Here is a 21,976-nt window from a genome sequence, read left to right as displayed (position 1 = left end):
GAGACCTTGCTGAAAGGTTGTCAAAAGCCGCAGTGAAACTCTCCATTTGGGTTAGAGCCAAAGAAATTATCCTTTGTGCACACTACACATCCATTTTTAGTGGACCTAGCACAAGACACCTTCTCTTTTTAGACTCCTTTCCTCCTGTTGTGGCTTTTGAAAAGGAGATCTACATTAGGAAATGAGGCTGTGAGAAGAGTGCTGTGAAAGCACTGTCATTTCTAGTGTAGGGGTACTGTTCTAGTGTGGGTGTCTGTTAGAGTGAGTCCAGAGGGAAACAGAGATGATCTGAAGGCTGGAGCACCTCCCATACGAGGTTAAACTGAGACAGATGGGCTTGTCCAGCCTGGAGAAGAGAAGGCTTGGAGGAGACCTTAGAGCAGCCTTCCAGTACTGAAAGGGGCTGCAGGAAAGCTGAGGAGAGGCTCTGTATCAGGGAGTGCAGGGATAGAATGAAGTGGAATGGTTTTATGCTGGAAGAGGGGAAACTTAGATGAGATCTTAGGAAGAAATGTTTACATGAGAGGGTGGTGAGGCAGTGGCAGAGGTTGCCCAGAGAAGTCATGGCTGCCCCATCACTGGAGGTGTTTGAGGCCAGGCTGGATGGGGCTTTGAGCATCCTAATGGAGTGGAAGGTGTCCCTGCATATGGCAGAGGGTTGAAACTGGATGGGCTTTGATGTCCCTTCCAACCAAAACCATTATATGATTCCATGACTCTACGATACCATGCAGCTTTTCAGGCATTGCAGCAAACTCTGTCTACCATGAGGGTCACCTGCTCATGAGTGTGCTCCAAAGGATGGAAGAATTGAAAATGTTTCCACACAAAGTCCTTTTTTCCACCTGTGAATGTGCTTTCCCAGAACACACACAAGGAAGCGTTGCGAGTTGCAGTGCTGGTACACAGAGGCTGCCTCTGCCATGTGGGGGCCATGACTTGCTCCTGCACCATCACAGCCATGATCTGTTGTGCTCTGGGGACTGATGTGACAGCCAAAGCAGTGAGTGTACAGCCCCTACCAGGGCCAGAGGTACTGCCACCACTGCACAGGCCTTGTGCCATTGTTCTTCCACTGCCTGCTTCAGGGGGTGGTTTCCTGTGACATGCTCTGCTTTGAAGTAGCTCTAATTTGGCCATCCACTTAGAAAGTGGTGATGTTTGACATTCGATGCAGGCACATCAAGAGGACTGGCACAGATGAAGTACCGGTGTTGCCAGCTGCTGGGCACTGCCAAGCATGGCCTGTCCGCACTGCCTCTGCTGCCGGCCTCAGTCCTTGCAGCAGAGGGCTAGCAAGAAAGGGCTGTAGTGCAGCAGGTAGAGATAAAGAGGTCTGAAAAGCTTTCCATTGTGCCTCCTGCAGTGGCTGAATGCCTAGGCTGAGTGTCACCCAGATATTAACTGCTGCAAGGGTAGAAAGCACACTGAGCAGGATAATACCATGGGCTCATGCTTACAAGGCAAAGGATGCCGTGATGTGACCTTAGGAGATCTTCGCTTTTTTCAACAGCATTCCTGGCTGTTCTTGTATGACAAATGTGCTACCCTAGTCTTTGCTATGAACCATTCCAAAGCTCATCCTGAGTTGAGCATACAGAAATGCAGTGGGGGCATCTGACAGCACTGTGCTTTCAGGGTTACAGTTTAATCTGAAGTTGAACTACAGGACAAATTATTTTTCTTCACCACTGGTCTTCTAAGAGCATGGAACAGAAACTCTCATTGACATGCTGTTGCATGTTTAAACCGCAAAGCAGTTCCAGCCTCATTGTCAGAAACAACATTATAGGTCATTGCTTTGCCGCTCCTGGGCTCTGCTGTTCTTTCTGCAATTGCTTAACATGTACATCTTTTGGTTGCTGTATTTCTCAAATCCAAAAGTGTTCATTTAACCAGTCACCAGGTTTAGTTAATGACCAACACGCATACAAATGCTGTGGCTGACTATGCTAACTTGGTTAATTTGACCCAGGACCTGACTCAACCGGCTTGGACTTTACTGGCAGCGGTGAAGGCAGGACTCTTCTGCTGCTGTTTTCATGTATAAAGCTGTGAAGAAGAGTTTAATTTTACTTCACACCTGCACAATTTTCTTTTGCAATCTTTCTTTCTTCTCCTTGTCGTGATGTCAACTACTTGATGATTGGGAAGATTATTAAATAACTTGATCACTAATCATAGAATCATATCATCCTATCCCTGCACTCCCTGATAAAGAGCCCCTCCCCAGCTTTCCTGTAGCCCCCTTTAAGTACTAGAAGGCTGCTATAAGGTCTCCCCAGAGCTTCCTCTTCTTGAGGCTGAACAATCCCAACTCTCTCAGCCTGTCCTTGAATGGGAGGTGCTCCAGCCCTTGGATCCTCTTTGTGGCCTCACCAAGTTTTGTGCCTCAGTTGAAGAAAGCAGAGGAGAGGCCAACAAAGAGGTCCTGGGGCTCCTGAAGGTCCTTATTTGGTGTCAGAAGAAAATTACTTGTGTCATTCTGACTTGATTCCACATTAACAAGACTCTAAAACTTACCATTATTTGCAGGTTTTTTTGCATGCAGACATTTTACTCAGTCAAACATGAAAATAACAACTATTTTGTAAGTAAACTGGTTCTTGCCAAAGCTTCTTTTCTTGCCTGTCAGAAATACAGACATTGATTCTTCTTTAATGTGAAACCATGTGAGCACTCCTACGTCTTCTGCCATGAGTGATTGTGGGTCCAGAGCCAACGCTCGCATCCTGTCTGCACCCTCACCAGAACCCACAAACCTGTCTCATGCCCCTTCCTATCATCATCATATGGAACTATTTTCTTTATATTTTCATCTCCCATATTTTGGGATGTTTAGATTGGAAGTTAGAAAAAAATTCTTTACTCAAGGAGTGGTAAAGCATTGGCACAGGCTACCCAGGGAAGGGGTGGAGTCTCCATCCTTGGAGGTGTTCAAAAAATGTGTAGATGTAGCACTTTGTGAAATGGTTTAGTAGGCACGGTAGTGTTGGTTTGGCGGTTGGACTGGATGATCTTAGGGGTCTTTTCCAACCTCAAGATTCTATAAGTCTATGATTCTATCTCACCAGTGCTGCTGGGAAACTGTGGCCAGGCAGAAATTCAGCCCAAATTATTCGTCTGGGTTTTACTGAGGGAAGGGCAAACCCAAATAACTCCTTCAAGAGCTCAAGGCAGATGCTCGCTAGTTCACGGAGCCACATGAGGAGGTGATGAGCCAGGAGCATGGGGGACCATGGTGCTGGCCATGCCCTCCTTAACAAGATACAGTCCCAAGGGATCTCAACATGGCCGGTAGAGCTAGGAGTGGGACAGGGTCCATCAACAGCCCCAGACACAGCAAGGCAATGAACTAGGACCGAGTTCTGAACCAGTCCGGAGATGGAGCAAGAGACAAGGCAACAAGGCAGGTCCAAGTTCCATGGAGCAGACAGGGCTGGAGGCGGGGGCATAGCTAACACAGCTCAGACAAGGATAGGGGACTCAGGCCTCAGATGAGGTCCTGGCCATAAGGAGGAGGTGCATGGGTTGCAGGTGCAGGGCAGCTACCACCCTTAGTGCCCTTGAGGCTCTAAGATGCTCTATCTTATACAAAACCACAGCATTTTACATAAAAAAATCGGGCATTGCTGCCTGGGGAGCTAGGAGCAGGTTTTAGCTCTGACTGGAATACTGTTTTTGGAAAACCTGTGCAGGCAGTAAAGGTGTGGGAGTGAAAGCACACAGTTACACACTTTCTTCCTCTGAAAGTGGAGGCAGAGCACCTAAATGCTGAGAGTCATTTGTAGGTAATAACTGAGTGGGTGAAGTGGGGTCTAACACTCACCCTGCCGATGTTTCTCTGCCCATATGGCTGTGTGCTCATCACATCCCAGCAGCTTCACAGCTCTGTCTTGCCCTCACTTCCCCTACCAGGCCATTCCAAATGGCTTCCTCCCCAAAAGGAGAAAAGAAAAGCTGCAGTGTGTCATGGGGAGCTGCCTTCACCATACAGCACTGGACCTCCAGCACTGGAACCGCTCTGCCTTCTTGCTCTGATCTCTGGTCGGTGGTAAATGGAACACGAGCCAGCAGTGCCCTGGCAGCCAAGAGTGCCAACTATTTCCTGGGGGCATCCAGCACAGCATTGCCAGCCGGTGGAGGGAGGTGATTGTCCTGCTCTGCTACACACTGATGTGGCCCCACCTTGAGTACTGGATGCAGTTTGGGCACCAGAGGATGAAAAGCTACTGAAGAGTGTCCAGAGGAGGCCACAATGCTGATGAAGGGTTTAGAGAGGAAGCCGCATGAGGAAAGGCTAAAGTCACTTGATCTGTTCAACCTGGAGAAGAGGAGGCTAAGGGGAGACCTCATTGCAGTCTGCAGCTTCCTCACAAGTGGAGGAAGAGGAGCAGGCACTGATCCTTCCTCTCTGGTGACCAATGATGGGACCTGAGGGAATGGCAGGAAGATGTGCCATTAGGGTTAGGTTGGATATTAGGAAAATGTTCTTCACTCAGAGGGTGGTGGAACACTGGAACAGCTCCCCAGGGAAGCAGTCGTGGTGCCAAGCCTGACAATATTCCAGAAGCAGCTGGACAATGCCCTCAGACACATGGTGTCCCCTCAGCAAGTTTGCAGATGACACTAAGCTGGGAGGAAGTGTCGATCTGCTGGAGGGTAGGGAGGCTCTGCAAAGGGATCTGAACAGGCTGGACTGCTGGGCTGAGACCAATGGGATGAGGTTTAACAAGGCCAAATGCCGGGTCCTGCACTTGGGGCACAACAACCCTATGCAGCGCTACAGACTGGGGGAAGAATGGCTGGAGAGCTGCACGGAAGAGAAGGACCTGGGGGTGCTGGTTGACAGCCGACTGAACATGAGCCAGCAATGTGCCCAGGTGGCCAAGAAGGCCAATGGCATCTTGGCTTGTATCAGAAACAACGTGACCAGCAGGTCCAGGGAGGTTATTCTCCCTCTGTACTCGGCACTGGTGAGACCACACCTCGAATACTGTGTTCAGTTCTGGACCCCTCACCACAAGAAGGATGTTGAGGCTCTGGAGCGTGTCCAGAGAAGAGCAACGAAGCTGGTGAAGGGGCTGGAGAACAAGTCATACGAGGAGCGGCTGAGAGCTGGGGTTGTTTAGCCTGGAGAAGAGGAGGCTGAGGGGAGACCTTATCGCTCTCTACAACTACCTGAAAGGAGGTTGTGGAGAGGAGGGAGCTGGCCTCTTCTCCCAAGTGACAGGGGACAGGACAAGAGGGAATGGCCTGAAGCTCTGCCAGGGGAGGTTCAGGTTGGATATCAGAAAACAATTCTTCACAGTAAGAGTCATTGGGCACTGGAACAGGCTGCCCAGGGAGGTGGTCGAGTCGCCTTCCCTGGAGGTGTTTAGGGAACGGGTGGATGAAGTGCTGAGGGACATGGTTTAGGGAGTGTTAGGAATGGTTGGACTCGATGATCCAATGGGTCCTTTCCAACCTTGTGATTCTGTGATTCTGTGATTCTGTGTGAATGTTGGGGTTGTCCTATGCAGGGACAGGAGTTGGACTCAATTATCCTTGTGGGTCCCTTCCAGCTTAGGACATTCTATGATTCTATGAACTGTCTCATGTAAATCTAAGCTTCTCTTAGCTATTGTCTCACATAACGGAGATTTCAGTTTTGATTTTTCTGCCCTGTGTTTGGGTAGGGATCCTCTGCACTTGGCACTTTCAGCAATATGGGAACTGACTTGTGCTTCAATAAGACACTCACATGATACTCCATCTCCAACGCTAGCAAGAAGACTGGGAAAGGATATAGGAACAAGGCATTTATCTAGTACTATTTTTCTAGATGGTCTTCTTGCCTCCAACCTATTCCTTGTTTGAGGATGCATTTTTTTGTGGCTCCTATTAGATGCGTTGTCCCAAACTGGATGCTAAATGATAGCTTTTAATTTACATCTCTGGTCTGGATTAAAATTCCAACATAATTTTATTTTAAGGTAATCTTATATGTTTGCAAACAGGTTGTGTTGTCATGTGTGTAATTGCTGAGAGTAGTGTCATGTAATATAATGTATGTTATTACTGACATGCAATTCATGTCTTTTTATCTGTTCATCCCAGTACTCAAGTTTCTGAATTTCCTTAATTCATGTCTTTTTTAACTGTGTCTTCTGAGCCATGCATTAAAACTTTGCACTCCCTGTCCTTCTGCCTGTCTATCTGTCCCGCATGTGGCATGGAGAATATGTCAGAAAGCTTGGCTGTAGGGAGCTCTTCAGTGCAAGTGTAGTGTGGCCCTTCCTTGGCAATGCTGGCTGTTCCAAAATGTTCTTCCTGCCCTCACCAGCTCCATGTCCACCTGCTCACAGGATGTCCCCTTAAGTAGCTGCTGGGATTACAGAGGTGGAGGCTGTGCAGGGAAGATATTCAGCTGCCTGCAGCATGCGCAGTCCATCCATTGCAGGAGTGCTCATCAGCTCTTGTAGGTTACCAACTCTGCAGATCCCAGCTTTTGCTGGACTCCTTCCTATCATCAGCCTTACCTGCATGGAAAGTTGTTGCTTTGGTCTGCACCTCGTGAAACTGGTCTCTTTTTTTTATTCTTCTTTTTAATTTTCCTTTGTTGCTGAAATGAGAGCTTGGTGGCCTCTTTACAGCACAGACAAACTTCCCTGGGCCTTGTTGGTCCATGCATTTACAAGACTCATGGTGATGCCATGTCTGGGTTTGCAGGGATGGCCCCATTTCAGCCGGCATCTCCCACATGAAGAGTGGGAGACGCTGGATCCTGAGGCCTTTCTCCTTTGGGGAAGACTGCAGGAGAGTGTCTTGGCTTGTTTGCCCTCATTGTAGGATGAACTCCTTGGCTGCTGTTGTGCTCTGCACTGCCACCCCAGTCTCAGAGGCTGGGGGTCACACCTGCAGCCTCCCCGCAGTCTATTGACCAACCTGATGGGACCTCAGCGATGACCGCGCTCTGAGCAGCGGCCTGGACTAGAGACCTCCCGAGGTCTTGTCCAGACAGAATTATCCTATGAGCCTAATAACATTATAACACAAGGTTTAGGACTAGTTTAGCATGTTATTTTAAATCATAGAATCATGGAATGGTTTGGGTTGGAAGGGACCTTAAAGCTCATCCAGTTCCAACTCCCTGCCATGGGCACAGACTTCTTCCACTGGATCAGGTTGCTCAAAGCCCCATCCAGCTTGGCTTTGAACACCTCCAGGGAGGTGTAGTCAATATGTTATTCTCTTAGTCTTTGAGCTTTTTTTTTGTAACCAATGACCACATTAATAATCATAGTAATCATATCGAAACTAGGGTATGTTCCTGGTCCTTGCCAGTATATGTTTTGGCGTTGGTCACAGCCAGCTGAGTTGTTATGATGCAGGAAAAGATAATGGACCTTGGGGGGGGTGGATTTTATGGCAACCTGGGACACAAGTCTGCAGGAGGTTTCAGAGGAAGAATGGGGGCCACAGCTGCCACACAGCTGGAATGAAACCCAAGCACAATCATCACCAAGCTCAGGTAGTATTTCTTGCCAGCAATTTCAGGTGGTATTTCTGCTTCACATGTGGCAACACCAATAAATGGGAGAACACACCAATGAAAAGGTAGACTGGCTTTTAATGGCATGATCAAGAATCCCCTTGTAATAACAAACCTAATGACAACTGTGTCTGATATGAACAAGAAATGGCATCATCATTTATTTTTTTTAAGATGTGATCTGTAGTTATGACAAATGCCAGGTGGATCTGTACACAGACAGGGCTTCTGTGATGCATGCCAGATTTTTATGGCCAAGAAAGTTGCCATGCAGTTGAACCGGATTGTGGTTCCTCGGTCGGAATTGTACATTCTGTTTGCAGTGTGTAAACATTCTCCAGCTGCTTTCCTAAAGAATGCAAAGAAGATATGTAGAGAGATTTAGCCTTGGGACCCAGTCACATTTCCGAGGAGTGGAAGTCCTGCCTCCAGGCCAAAAGACTTTGTCAGACTGTGCCAGAGGCAAAGGAAAACAGCGTTGGTGTGTCAGATAAAATGTCTGAGTGTAGAGTCACATGCTATTGTGTGAAAAGGAGATATACAAAATTATCTGTGTTTCCAGCTTCAATTCCTGTCCAGAGAAGAAGCAGCTCAGGTCCCATAGCACAGCAGTGATGCTGACACTGGTTTTCACTGTTATGCCTGGACTCCTCACATAAACCCCCACGTTCTGCAGAGCTCATCACACCATCTTGCAGGTGATGGTACAGGAGCCTCTGCCTCATCGAAGTGCTGAGTAAATGTCAGCCCTTGCCTCCTCCAGTGACCCTGTGTCAGACCTCCCTACACTCAGGGCAGAGGAAATACAAGGCACGCCAGAGGCAGAGCAGCTACTGGCATGCCCCATGCTGATACCAGCCCAGCAGTACCCTTACCAAAGCTGAGATCCCACTCCTGCAGCCCCCTCTGGTTTAGAACTAAGAACAGGAGGAGTTCTCACCTTGGTCCCTACTGGTAACCAACAACTGGATTTGCTGTGGTAGCTCCCTTCCTCCTTTTAGCACAGAGGACATCAATGCATAAGTCAAACCTGCTTTTCAGACATGTGCAGCTCCAGAAATAAAAGGAATAATATTCCTTCTTATAACCTGGAGCACCAGCCTGCATGGTGCAGGGTCTGCTGTGTAGGCTGATGGCCAAGTCTTCTTCAAGCTTTGCTTCAAGGCCCCAGCCAAAGAGGAACTGACCTGCAGGGAGTACACAGTGACTTTGAAGACAAGGTTTGCTAGAGGAGGTACCTTAGGAATGAGAGGACAAGAGTGTTATGGAGTACAAATTGCTGTCATTTCGTGGGATCCTGGCTGTGCTCAGCATCACGACTCACCACAGCCTGCAACCAAGGCTGTTCTCTGGCCTTGCAAAGACAGAAACCCCAACGCTCACAGAGATGCTGCCAACCTGTCTTAACATCAGCTGGCTCTGCTGCTACTATCAGCATGGTCCCAGCCCCTCAGAGCACAGCAACAGGCTGAAGAAGAGCAAAAGAAGCATCCAGGGTTCTGCAGAGGACCTTGGGCATCCACCCTATGTCAGTAGTATGCCACACACCACAAGAAAAAAGGGCCTGACCAGAAGCCCAAGCTCTCTCCCTTGTGCACAGCTGTTGGAGTAGGTGGAAAACAGATAGAATCAAAGGTGGTTGCAAACTCTCGAGTGGTCCCCATGTACTTTGTGAAACAAGCCTAGGTGGATCAGGGGTACGTTTCAGTTGAGCCAGAAAAAATTAATTGGAAACCAAACTCATGTCCACAACAGGACTTTTACTGTGTTCACAAGGTTAATTTAACAGCAGTTGATTGATGTGTGGGACAAAGCCTTAGATAGGCATCAGTGTCTGTGCACAAAGAATAGTGGTGGGATCATGCCATGGGTCAGCACACTATCCAGAGAAGAAAAAAGTGTGCTAAGGGATCATTAAGCTGCTACTGGTGCTGGTCAGGCTATCAATAGATACTTAGCCCTCTTCTTACAGGGGATCTATATTGAGAAAGTACATCTGTGTTGGAAAGGAATAACATCAAAGGTTTTCTTGCCCCAAACCAACTTGCTTTGGATCAAAGTGTTTCACTAGTGAATGAGGCTTGTTATTAGTGAGGGGCAGCTATGTTAGCAGGGATTCTCCAGCCTCTGATCCATGCCACGCAAAGATGTATGGCAGTCCAGCAGTTACTACAAATCTGATGGCAATCACGATGGCTGCCAACTATCCAGGCTGGTGTGTTTTGCTCCTGGTTCATGCTCAGGTGAGCAGAGCCTCATAGCCTACATGCACTTTGGTAGAGTCATACCCTGTTCCTCCATCCACATCCACTGCACGCAGCAGTTAGTCCTGCACACATCAGAAGTCACATAGCATCAGGGCACTTCTTTGAAGGTAGCAGGATCCTTTTCAACCTTTAGCCACTATATATAATGGGCACTACTAATATTGTATTGTTATAATAATATATATTTTATAATATTCTTTACTTAGAAAAGGCAAGCAAAGTCTCCTGCCTCTCATAGATTCCAAGCACAACTGACTCAGAGAGGTCTGTTACTGAAACACCAAAACAAGCAGAAGTGTTTGTGCTGCCAACCAGATGAATCAGTGAAGCAGCTCCATCCATGTGTTCAAGCCCCTCCATGGCATTAGTCTGGCGCCATCAGTCCTTTTGCTCTCTCTGCTCACATAACCTCTCCTCGCACTGGCTTAGCACTGAGAAGTGTCTGAACTTCAGATTTGTCACTTAGCACATCCCTGCCGTATCCCTGCTTCTTTGCAAAACCTCCTGGCTAGACAGCAGCCACCGACTCGTTTTTACCAGCCAGTGTGCCACCTTCTCAGCTGGCAGATAAGAAAGCAGGCAGGACCTTCACAGACCCCAGCAAAGCAAAGACTCTCAGCAGAGCGTTTGTTTTATCTTATGATACCAGGCACTCCCACAGACACTTACGTTCCTCCCCCTGCTCCCTCCCCAGACACCACAGCATGCACCTCATAGCAAGTCCTATCCGTTCCTACCACCCACGCACAGACACAGGCATGATGACAGCTTGGCCCATGAGTCCCCTCAAAACACCCATGGGCACAACCATCTGCGTCTGACCAGGACAGACCCTGCAGCGTACACTGACGGGAAACCATGAAGCATCAGGGTGCTCCCAGAAATTCCCACAAATATGGGAAAGTGCTGGGAAGCCTGCTTTCTCCTCCCTTGACCCCCAAAAGTTTTCTTTATTCTTCCTAGCCATTTCCTCTGCTCTGGTCAGCTTGATCTTCTCCTCAATCTTCTCTTCTCTGGAGTGAAGCAAGGATGCAGCCACACACATCGCAGTGTTTGAGCAGCCTTGTGTGTCCTCAAGGCCTGACAGAGCTTGCATGCTCTCTTTCGTGGCAGAGAACTGCAAGATTTGGCATTTCATGCCTTTCTGGGATGGGACAGCCCACCATGGCCTGTGTTCCTAGAACTGGATCATGTGGCATCACTCAACAACCTAACTTCTCCCTAATATCCCAGGCCTTGGGCTCTCCTACCCACAGACATGATCTCCTGCGTTTGCTCCAGTTACGGCAGGTGCTCTTCCAGCCCTACCCCTGCAGGGCAGAGGAAGAGAGGATGAGAGGACTCAGAGGAGCTGTTGTCCCTTTCACAGTAGCACTAGCAGAGAACATCACTCTTGGTCCACCTGCCTGCCAGAAAATCCCTTCAGAGAGACACACAACAGGAATGGGAACCTCTGCAATCAGAGTGTGCTCAGCAACCCAGTGACAGGAATACGCTGGGGTCACACTCACCACTGATCAATTGAAGGGACAGAACTTTGAAAATCAGAGTCAAGGAGGAGATCAAGAGTAGCACCACATGACAGGGGCTTTCCCAAGTTCCTCTGCTGACACTTGAAATAGGGACTAGGGCATTACCTCCTGCAGCACGTGGGCTACTAATGGGCTTATAATCTTGCTTGGGCTGGGCAGCACCCTGTGACCAGCTCTACTAGCAAAACCTGGTTCTGAGGACCACCTCTTGCTATGAAATTTTTGATAGCCACTCGACCGGAAGAGTCTGGCACTGAAACTCCTGGAATAATAACTTCAGTGAAGGCAGGGAAGAGTTTATGTGATATCCAGCCAAGATTACAGCATCACTTTTCACTGGGAAAGGAAGCAGGTTTAGAGACCCAAACTTGTGAGATACATTCGGACAGTCAGGTCTTGCAGGAACGACCTTTAGAAACCTTTCAGTGACCGCGCCTGCACAGGCTCTCTGGGGAGAAAGCATCACTGGGGTCAGCCAGCTTTCTGGCACCTGATGCCACAGCCCACCCTCATCCAAAATGACCCAGGGTGCACCATGCTGTTGAAGCACTCTCCTGCTCCCCTCTGTGCCAGGGACAGCTCGGAAGCAGGGTTGTACTGGGGCAGGGAGACTGCTAGCACAACCATGACGAAAGACCACTCATGCTAGTCCCAGATCTCTGTGAATCCAGCTGTTCCTTCAGCCCAGCCCTGTCAAACAACACTGGGAACGGCTGTCATTTTCCACGCTGGAAATCTTTCACTGGCTTTCTGAAATCTGTGGGACCTGTCTGGTGGCTCTCCAATGTGTGACAGCTTTGGCATGTGTTCGGCAGGACTGGGAAAATACTGCACCACAAAGAGAGATGATTCATCGGTGTCCTCAGCATCCTGCCTGGTACTTGTGGTTGAGTCATGGCAGGAAGACTTCATAGAAGACAGCTAGGTTTCTCATAAAACCTTTTAATAAAAGCAAGTCCCCACATTCCTGTGAAAGATTTCACTGGACAGGTGCTTCATAACTAAAAGCCTTCTGATGTCTTCATCTGCCATTCTCAGCTGCTCTGTCTTCCCTGCTTTCCTGTGCCAGATGGAAGATCTCTGCCCTGGAGCTTCCTTTCTTACATGGGTATAACAGTGGCATGGAAAACTCTCCTTTAAACTTTCTCTTGAACAAATACATTGATTGTGCTTTATCGACCTCTCGTGGTAAGGCAGGTTTGCTAACCCTGTTAATAGTCCTGTAGCCCTCTTGCCAAGCTCTTTCAATGTAATTTTTGGCATGAGCATCTAAGACCTTGATGAAGCATCTGGTAAAGGCTCCATGACAAACGCTTACCATCTGAGCACTCTAAAATGAACAGTCCCCAACAAATCAATAGGAGAGCCATTATAATTTACATTTCTGGAAAGAATCTGTGTTTGGGACTATTCTGTTTTCTAGTTTCTAAACATGCAGGGAATATTTAAGTGGCAGTTTGACCCACACTTCAAACTCACATGAAGTTATAGTGCCACCAGACGATGCAGGCACAGTCTCTTGTCCTCTCCTCCCCCCACGTCTTTGGTGTGACCAGTGCTGAACCAGACTGATGAACTGAACCAGATGAAAACTCAACCAGCAAACCAGAGCACTTGGTATCATGCTGGATCACCATTTCCAGCCAATTAACAAAATCATGGAATCATTAAGGTTGGAAAAGACGTCCAAAAAAATCAAGTCAAGCCATCAACACAATACCGACATGCCCACTAAACCATGTCCCAAAGCATCACATCTACATAGTTTTTGAACACCTCCAGGGATGGAGACTCCACCACTCCCCCGAGCAGCCTGTTCCAATGCTTCACCACTCTTCCAGTAAAAACGTTTTTCCTAATATCCAATCTAAACCTCTCTGGTGCAACTTGAGGCCATTTCTTCTCATCCCATCACTTGTTATGTGGGAGAAGAGACCAACACCCACCTCGCTACAGCCTTCTTTCAGGGAGGTATGCAGAGCAACGAGGTCTCCCCTCAGCTTCCTTTTCTCCAGGTTAAACAATCCCAATTCTCTCAGCCACTCCTAATAACCACTGTGCTCCAGACCCTTCACCAGCCTTGTTGCTCTCCTCTGGACACGTCAAATAGCTGCCCCAATATAAGGGTGAGTGACAGTGCAAAAAAAGCAGCTGGAACTTGGAGGCATCACTGCCTTTTGGTGGCATCATCAGCTCAGTCCATCAAACCACAACCTGACCCTGGAGTTCCCAATGCTCCTCTGCAAAGCTGAGGGCACATTTTCAGACTAGAAGCTGTGCTTCTTACTCTATACCAGGGTGAGAGGCATCAATGGAAAACAGCAAACACTTTGAGCTAGATCAAAAAAATTCTTAGCATTGCCAACACTGAGACTGTCTTATAAGGAGGTAATTCCTGTCACCTATTTCTAGACATTTCCCTGTTCAAATGTCCAAGGAATACTCTGTTCTCCCACCTACCCTGTCACAGCTCTCACACTCGCTTCCAGAACAGTTCCTGAAGATGTGAACAACTTCAGGATTCCTTGAACTCGATGGCCACCAGCGTGACTGTTTGTATCTATGTTCAAATAAATCAAGTTTACTACAGTCCCGATTCCTCTATCAAGCTTTTTTTGTCTGCAAATATTATAGTTAAGTATAATATTTGAAGACACATATAACAGCAGCAGTTGCAGCTGTGGGAATGGGTGTACAGAGCAGCTGTATTTTTGTTCCGTCTCATGCAAAACTTTTTTCAGGCATGACAATTGTGTGAAGCCCAAAGTATTTGGGTCCGGAGCATTTCCTCCTGTGCGATGCAGGGAACATTTTGTGAATACTTGGAAGATCTCATCAAACTCAGACAGGTATCAGTCCTCCTGGCTTTAACTTTCAAAATTTACTAATTAATCTAGGGGCTAAAATGTTGGTTGATTTACTTCTAGCTGAGCACTAAGCTTCTGCTTTGATACTATTACTTGAAGAGCACAGCCCTGGCTTTTATGTTCACATTGTTAGTTCTCATTCAACGTGTGAGCTGAGCACCGAGAAAGACACAGACCCGACCTCTGCAACTCAACCCGCTCTGCTCTCAGGTAGAAATGCCCAAGGTACCCACCACGTGTCAGCTTACTTCTCCTCGCAAAGCAGCAGCTTTTGAGTATACTACAAGATAATAATTTCCCACCCTGCCATGTAGGGGAACTTTCAACCACGTGCCAAAATTCACAAACACCAAGAGCGTGACAATAAAGCACAAGGAATTTAGGTGCAAGGGGCACCCAAGCTAAAGGCATCCAGTGACTATTCACATCTTCAGGATGGAGCTGTGTTTGGTGAACTATGGGTCTGTGGCACCGACCATGCTCAGGTCGATTGGAACCACCCATGTTGGGAGATGTGGTCTCCACAGATCACAGTTTAGTATTTGAGACAGAAGCGGCTTAAGTGTGCTCCCTTCTACATCAATTAGCAAGTGCTCTTGATTTCCTAGCAAGCATCCCTACTTCTATCTAAATACCCAATACACAGGCAACTGCTGAAACTGCAGCAGTGCCAGATGGCCTCCTCTGTGGGACATACTGGAGCAGGCAGGAGCATCCAGCGAGACCTGCCCGTCTCCCATTCCCACCTGCACACAAGGACGTATCCATCCCTCTTGGCTGAGCTGGTGACAATCCCTTCCTAACACAGGTAGCAGGAGGTGAGCCAACACTCAGTTAGATGGTGGTGGTCAAGGCTGGCGTTTTCCCAGCAAGGAGAGAGGAGGGAGCTGCCTGGAGGACAGGAACCTCCCACTCCAGCAGGCCTTGTTCTCATCACCTCTGCTCCTCTTTCCAAAGCCAGGGGTGGTGTTGGTGACCGGTATTGCTAACAGAGAGAAGGGAATGCCTGGGGAGGGAGGAGGGTCAGGCACTAGGCAGGCTGCCTGGGTCGCTGCTTGGTGCTGTGCGTTAGCAAGCGTGAGCTGCGGGCTGGATGTCTCCCTTGAAGAAGGCTCCGTGGCTCAGAGGGTTTCAGGCCCATGGGAGCGGATCGCGACGGTGTGGGGTGAGAGTGAGTGAAGCATTGAAGTACAGCTACTGCTATACACTCGTGGGTCCAGCATGGAAGGCTGTGCTGCAGCATCTCAAGTGTATACTATATGCAGAAATTACCCAGTCCGTTGGGCTGGCAAAAGAAGATCATTATCTGGCAGCTGCCTTACTTTCCAGGGACACCTGCTTTCCTTTGGTTGCTGGACTCTGAGTCTGGGTTTTTCCTCTTTGTCGTTTTTTGGCCACACCAGGAGAGGGCAGGGAATCTCCTGTCGGACCCAGGGCCTGAGCTGTGGGCTGAGGTCGGGGGGAAGGAGGAACTCGCTGCAGAGCAGTCCCCGGCTTATGCTGTCGGCAGGGAGAAGGACTTTCCTTCCGAGGTGGCAGCTGGCTTCTAGGGGAAGCACTGGGGTTTCTTGAAGGAAGGACAGGGCTTCGAGGGGATGCACAGCTGGACCTCCGTGAGCTGCTCCGTGGAGGAAGAGAAGTGGAGCTTGGTGAAGAAGGAAGCCGACTTTGTATCTGTGTTGTTCGGCACTCGTTTGGGACACTTCCAGCTGTTCTCTGTGCCTGAAGCCTGCAGGGGAAGAGAATAGGGACGATGAAGGGAAATTTTAGCTTGTGAGTGCTTGTCCCTGATCATCCAGCACCCTCTGGGACAATGTACAGGTATGGCTTGGCCAACAGCACATATCTGGGGCTTTTAACCCACAGCCCAGATGCAGCAACCTCTTTCAAAGCAGGAGATACAATCTGAGAATGTAGGCACGAGCTGAATTGCACCAGTTGGCCTCTGATGGTAACTGTGCTGGGATATAAACCAACCCACAGGGCTGCCCCACACAGATGCCCTCCTTTTACCCCTGTCTCTGAAAGATCAGATTTTGCTGCAACTGTGGCAGCGCTCTGCTCTTGAGTTGGACTTACACCCCCAAGGCCAGGCAGAAAAGCCAAACACTGGTGAATTAAGAAGGTCCACCTCCACTTACTTAAATCTCTGTGCTTATTTGACAGAGAGCCAGGTACCTCCAAAAAAAATCAAGGCACAGAGATGTGTAAGGAATTCACACTGTGCAGAGGTGGCCCATGCCGTTCCAGTTCCCTGGCAAAGCTCATGTGTGTTCACCTCCCTCTCTCCAGCTCTTTGCATGCTGGCCATCTTCTGAGGCAACCACAATTGGCATGCAGCCCTTGCAGCTCTAATCACAATAGCCAGGCCAGGTCTCCCTGCAGGGACATGGCCTAGCATGCTGAGGGCTCAAAACCCTTTGGCCAGACTGAGCCAAGGGAGACAGAGGTGGGTGTTTCACACACCAGTGAGCTGAAATGACTGTAGGAAACAGGGATGGACCACGCATTCAAGAGAAGGCAAGGGTAAAGCAGTGGGAGGCGAGCAAAGTCTTGGCTGTACCTCCTTAACAAATTCAATATTTTGCATTGCTCACTGTTGTGGTCTTACCTGGAGGCAACACCCGCATCCTGCGGAGAGCTACATAGCACTGCCATGGCCATGGAGCTTTCAGACTTCGCTGCCTCTAGTGGTGTTTTCACTGGCGTAATGGGCCGAGGAATTCTGCTCTTTGTGCTTATGGGTCTCTCTTCTTTCCCGAGGAGGGCAAACTTAGTCTTCCCTGCCTTTCTTGGAATGGAGTCATCGGAGTCATGGGTGTCCTCCTCAGAACCAGTGGCTGACAGGGTTTCTGAGGCCCGTCGCCTCTCCTCACTGGAGGATGCTGAGGAGGAGGCTCCTGAGGCCAGCCGCAGGAGGCGGTTTTGCCTCTTCTCCATCACTAGGCGAGCCAAGTCAGGTTGCTTTGCCCTTTTATAAAACCTCTCTTTGGCTGAGAGTGAAGTTGAAAGGTCTGAGCCAGTGTCCTCCTCGGAGAATAAGATGGGTATCCTACTTCGATACCTGGAGCCCAGAGGTCTCCTGGGGCCCTGCTGCGGTGTGTCGAGGAGAGTCTCTGCTCGCTTAAGATGTTCTGCCACTGATGCTGATTTTGCAAGGTCAGGCTCCTTTGTAACCAGCTTGCCAGGCTCTTCCAAATCCAGTGAGAGTGCCACTTTGTCAGAGAGCTCCAGCTTGTCCTCAGAAGGCTTTGCTATGCCACTGCGAAGGGCCGGCTGCTCCCCTGTTGTGTCTGAGGTGGCTTCAATGGGATTAGCTGAAAGCGCACAGCTCTCCGTCTCTGCCCCTTCTAGCCCCGAATGTATGCTTCCATTCTCTACCAGCACCAGGTTGTCCTCCAGCTCTTCTTCGATAATGACCTCCTCAAACTGGCCTGGAGGGCAGTATTCCTCGTGCCTCATCAGCTGGCCACTGGAAGACATGACATTTAAGTGGGTCTTTTCAGCAATATGAACAAATGTGCGCTCAACTTTGGTAAAGGGGGAGGAAGCTGTAGCCACTGCCACGGGAGGCTTTGGTTCAGATTTAAGGACTGAGGACAGAGTCCCTGGCTCAGATACATCCAGTTGGCTACCCATAGGCTGCGGCCGCTCGCTCTGAGGTGTCAGTGCAGCAAGAGTGCCCAGATCAACTTCTGGAGCCAAGTCTGTGGTCACCGGAGACTTTTTCAAATCACCTGGTGAAAACAGCACTAGTGTCTTTGAGCCTTCCTCCAGCTCCAGGTCCCCATCAGCAGTGGATGCTCGACCCTTGGATCCCTTCTGATCATCAGCCAGGAGTGTGGATGCTGCACACTCCTGGCTGCGTTCTGTGCTTTTTTGACTCAGGTCACTGCTGGAACCACTCTGCATATCAATCTCATCCCCCTCCTCTTCCACCTCCTCTTCCTCATCTTCCTCCTCCTCCTCTTCTTCCTCATCTTCCTCCTCCTCCTCTTTTCCATTAATTTCCAGATAAGGTTCCAGAGGTTTGCAAGGAGCAGTCAAGACAACATTTGAGAAATCAACTTTCTTTATCCGCTGGGACACCCTAGGCTTTTCCCAGTAGTCTGACAAATCTTTTCTGAAGTCTTGATAAGGCAAACTTAAAGGCACCGCCTTGGGCAGACCATTCATTTCAAATGACCTCAGCATGTAGGCCTGCAAGAAGACAGATGTGACAAGAGAGTTAATAGTCAGACATCACACTGACAAAGAAGGCAGCAGGATCAACAGCAGAGGAAAGCATCTAGACCATCCAAAATACATTCTTGAGCAGTGATCACTTGATCATTAAAGAGGGCCTACAGGAAAGCTGGGGAGCGGCTCTTTATCAGGGAGTGCAGGGGTAAAATGAGAGGGGACAGTTTCAAGCTGAAAAATGGGAGATTTAGATGAGATCTTAGGAAGAAATCTGTTCCTGTGAGGGTGGAGAGGCACTGGCACAGGCTGCCCAGAGAAGTCATGGCTGCCCCAGCCCTGGAGGTGTTCAAGGCCAGGTTGGAGAAACCTGATGCAGTGGAAGATGTCCCTACCCATGGCAGCAGGGACTTTCTTATTGGAACCATTCAGCAACTCTCTTTTATGCTCAGGTTATTCATCCCTCTCTTCCGCTCCCATGTCTCTCCAGCATCTCCCAGTTCTGGCTTCTACAGGATTCTGTTTTCACTAAAATGATCAGCAAGTCCTGAAAGCTAACAGTATCATTGTTAGACTCTGGGGTGTCCAACCATGGAAAGCAATAGGAGGAGAGGAGAGTTGGTGGAAGCAGTGTTTCTGAAGCAGTGGTCCATGATGGAGAGACTGCCTGTAAGGTGCCACGAGCAATGGAAAAGCAGCAGCTCATACACACATGAACACACTTGACCAAACAAGCAAAAAAGGGCAAAATAAATATGAAATGTTCATTGACATTTGGCCTAATTAACAACTGGTTGTGAATGAAAAACCACATCAGCACCACTCTGCTAAATGGATTTAAAGAAAACCATTTAGGTCACCCTTCTATTAAGAGGGCTGGAAAATGAAAGCCTTTCCGCGAACTCAATCAATCAATAACGTATCACGTTAACCTTGAAAAGTCCTAATTGTGAGTAATAGGGATCCAAACATCTGCATTTTGACAGCAGCAGAGGATATTTAGGCTACAGGACTAAAGAAGCACCCATTGAACTGTATGGTCTGTGGAGCTGCCAACAGCTCACACGTTCACCTGGCTATGGGAAAGGATCTTTTTTCTCCAAGGGTGGGAGGAAAAGCCCTCAATAGCTTTTTAGTCCAATTACATTCTCACATTGCACTGATCATTTGCATGTTATGCTGTGCAGAGCAATCGCCCTATTAGTATGCCTGAAAAATCTAAGATCTTCATGCTCATGTATAACAGGGATATTCCAAATAGCTTGATGGGCAGCATCAAGCTGTCATGCATGGTTATAAGTTGTTATCCATTTGATATTTGGCTTTATATCTTACAAATTAAAACACAGGCTGGTTTTGGCAATGCCTCTGGAGTCTAAAACTGCTTCTCTTCCTTCATTAAAGCTGAAGCCTGTCCCTGAAGATGGCCCTGTATTAGCCTGGTTTGGGCTTTCACTGACCCACTCTACCTTTTGTATCAGGACCACAGATGTGGAACTTCGACAGGTAGGAGGCACTTACCACACTTTAGAAAGGAAATTACCCACTTGGCTTCCTCCCTCAGGCATTTCTGGCAAACTGGTCCATTCAGAAGCCTAAGATGGAATTCTGCCTGTTGGCTGGATTTGGTTTTCCCAGGAAATACCTCCCTAGAGTCCTAATCAAATAGATGTGCTTCCCCAGTGGGAGTGGTACCTGATAAAGAAGCCATGACCAACATCTTGTCTTATGCTGGGCCTGCCACTGGAAAGAGTACCCCACCTCCAACAACAGTGCACCTGCTGCTCTACTTCCATTTTCTAGATGCTGTGGTTAATGGTACAGTTGTAGGATTACCATTTTCTCTTTGCACATGTAAACCTTCAAATCTCTCAGCTCTTAGGAGCTTGTGTCATATCGTCTGCTTTTTGGTCAAGGAGAACTGAATCCAGTCCTGCAGTGCACACCCTATAGAGGCCAGAGATATGGTTTCTGTGCCCTGCAGCCTGTCCCACCCACAACCCTGTCCCCAGCAACCCCTTCTTCCTCAACAGCTCTTTCCCTTGCAAGACATCAGGAATTTTTCTGAGATGAGATTGCACTAAGGAATAAGGTATGACATGAGCTGGACAGCATGGCCAAGCATTGGAAGAGGCTGCCCAGGGAAGTGGTGGAGTCTCCTCTCCTGGAGGTGTTTAAAAAAAAGAGTAGATGTGGCGCTTTGGGACATGGTTTAGTAGGCACAGTGGTGCTGGGCTGATGGTTGGCCTGGATTGATCTTAGAGGTGTTTTCCAGTCTTAATGATTCTATGATGTTGCTGTAATAAAAAAAATGGTTCTTTCCTTCTTCTGCTCTGATGCCCCTTTGCTTTCATCGAGTTGTGTAGTAGATACCTTTCTAACCCCCACATACTTCTACTCCTGGCTCTACAAATTCCTTGTGGTATTTAGCAAATGGACTGCCTTTCTGCCTCTCATTTAATTTTCCCCATGTATTTTCTACTGCTCTGGGTGGACACCACATCCTAAGCACAACAGGGATTGCTTGGCTTCTACTGACCCTTTGGAGACTCATATTGCTAAAGCTGTTGCATGGAGTACCCCAAAATTGCCAGAATGCATTTATTAAAGCAGCCTGAGACTCTGATTGTTTTGCCACTGGAAATGCACCATGGAGAAAAATCCAAAGAACGAAAATATGCCAAAAAATATGAAGGACAGAAGCCATCTACAAATTCAACTAAAAGAAACTTTGTTGAAATGTCTTTTGGGTCAAATATTATCTTAACACATATTTTCTTACCTTCATTACTATCATCACCAGAAGCTATTAACAATGAAGACTGTCCTAGGTCATCAAAGTCTGAAACTGTCTTCATTGTGGGGTTAATGTGAGCAGGAGCTGGCTGAAAGTGGACACCCTGCTGAACAAGGAGTTACCAGTTTGAACCTCTCACTAGAGAAGCTTCTGTCCTCTCTTAAGAGCACAATCATAGCTCTTCCTCCCAGACAGTCACCTCCCTGTACAAAGCACTTTTTGCCTTTGAGGAGGTGGGAGTCTGTGCTTCTCCTGCAAGGGGGAGTTTCCTTTTCAAGGTACCAGAGCCTTTGCATGCACCTAGTGCCTGCAGCCTTGCTCTCCAGCAGATTTTACAAAACCAATGGATTAGTAACTGTGCACTTCACACCAAGGCAGACAGAGTCTATTGCCATCTTTCCTCTTCCAACCTGACACCAGCCAGACCAACGGCAATTGGGGTTGAACCACGTGTTGCTCCACAGCAGAGGCTGCTTTCAAATGAGTCACGTTGAAAAGTGGACCATGGTCAGATTCATCGAGCAGGAATCTGTTACCTGCAGGACAGCCAAAATTTTGCATCCATCTCCCTGGAGTTTTGTAAGGGTGGGTGGGCTGGAAGTTTTCCAAACGTTCTTAAACACCTTGTCTCCCTTAGGGGAGACAGTGATCCACCTACCCTATGCACAGTGGGCTGCCAGCCAGGAGAAGATGCCCAGTGTGAGAAACCAAGAGAAATGGGATAAAGTGTTTTTGCTGCATTCATAGGTGTTGAATTGTAACAGCTTAAGCATAGACAGTTTGGATGCTTGTAACCATCA

At 48.3% G+C, this 21,976-nt stretch overlaps 1 protein-coding gene across 6 annotated transcripts in view; it reads right to left on the bottom strand.

Annotated features, from left to right (window-relative positions):
• Positions 1 to 7,610: 7,610 nt before the first annotated feature.
• The window catches only part of TTBK1 (tau tubulin kinase 1), a 116,044-nt gene continuing 101,678 nt past the window's right edge, over positions 7,611 to 21,976 (bottom strand). For all 6 annotated transcript variants that reach the window (XM_054061895.1, XM_054061894.1, XM_054061896.1 and 3 more), the window contains 2 exons: positions 16,812 to 18,400; positions 7,611 to 15,929 (listed from right to left, as the gene is read on the bottom strand). In XM_054061895.1, coding sequence (XP_053917870.1) covers positions 15,503 to 15,929; positions 16,812 to 18,400 — 2,016 coding nt within the window. In that variant the 3' untranslated portion in view covers positions 7,611 to 15,502. The remainder of the gene's footprint in view (positions 15,930 to 16,811; positions 18,401 to 21,976) is intronic.

This window comes from Cuculus canorus, chromosome 3 (genome assembly GCF_017976375.1).
Source record: "Cuculus canorus isolate bCucCan1 chromosome 3, bCucCan1.pri, whole genome shotgun sequence".
NCBI lineage: Eukaryota > Metazoa > Chordata > Aves > Cuculiformes > Cuculidae > Cuculus > Cuculus canorus.
The sequence above is the reverse complement of the archived record's forward strand: the minus strand, read 5'-3'. Positions and strand labels throughout refer to the sequence as shown.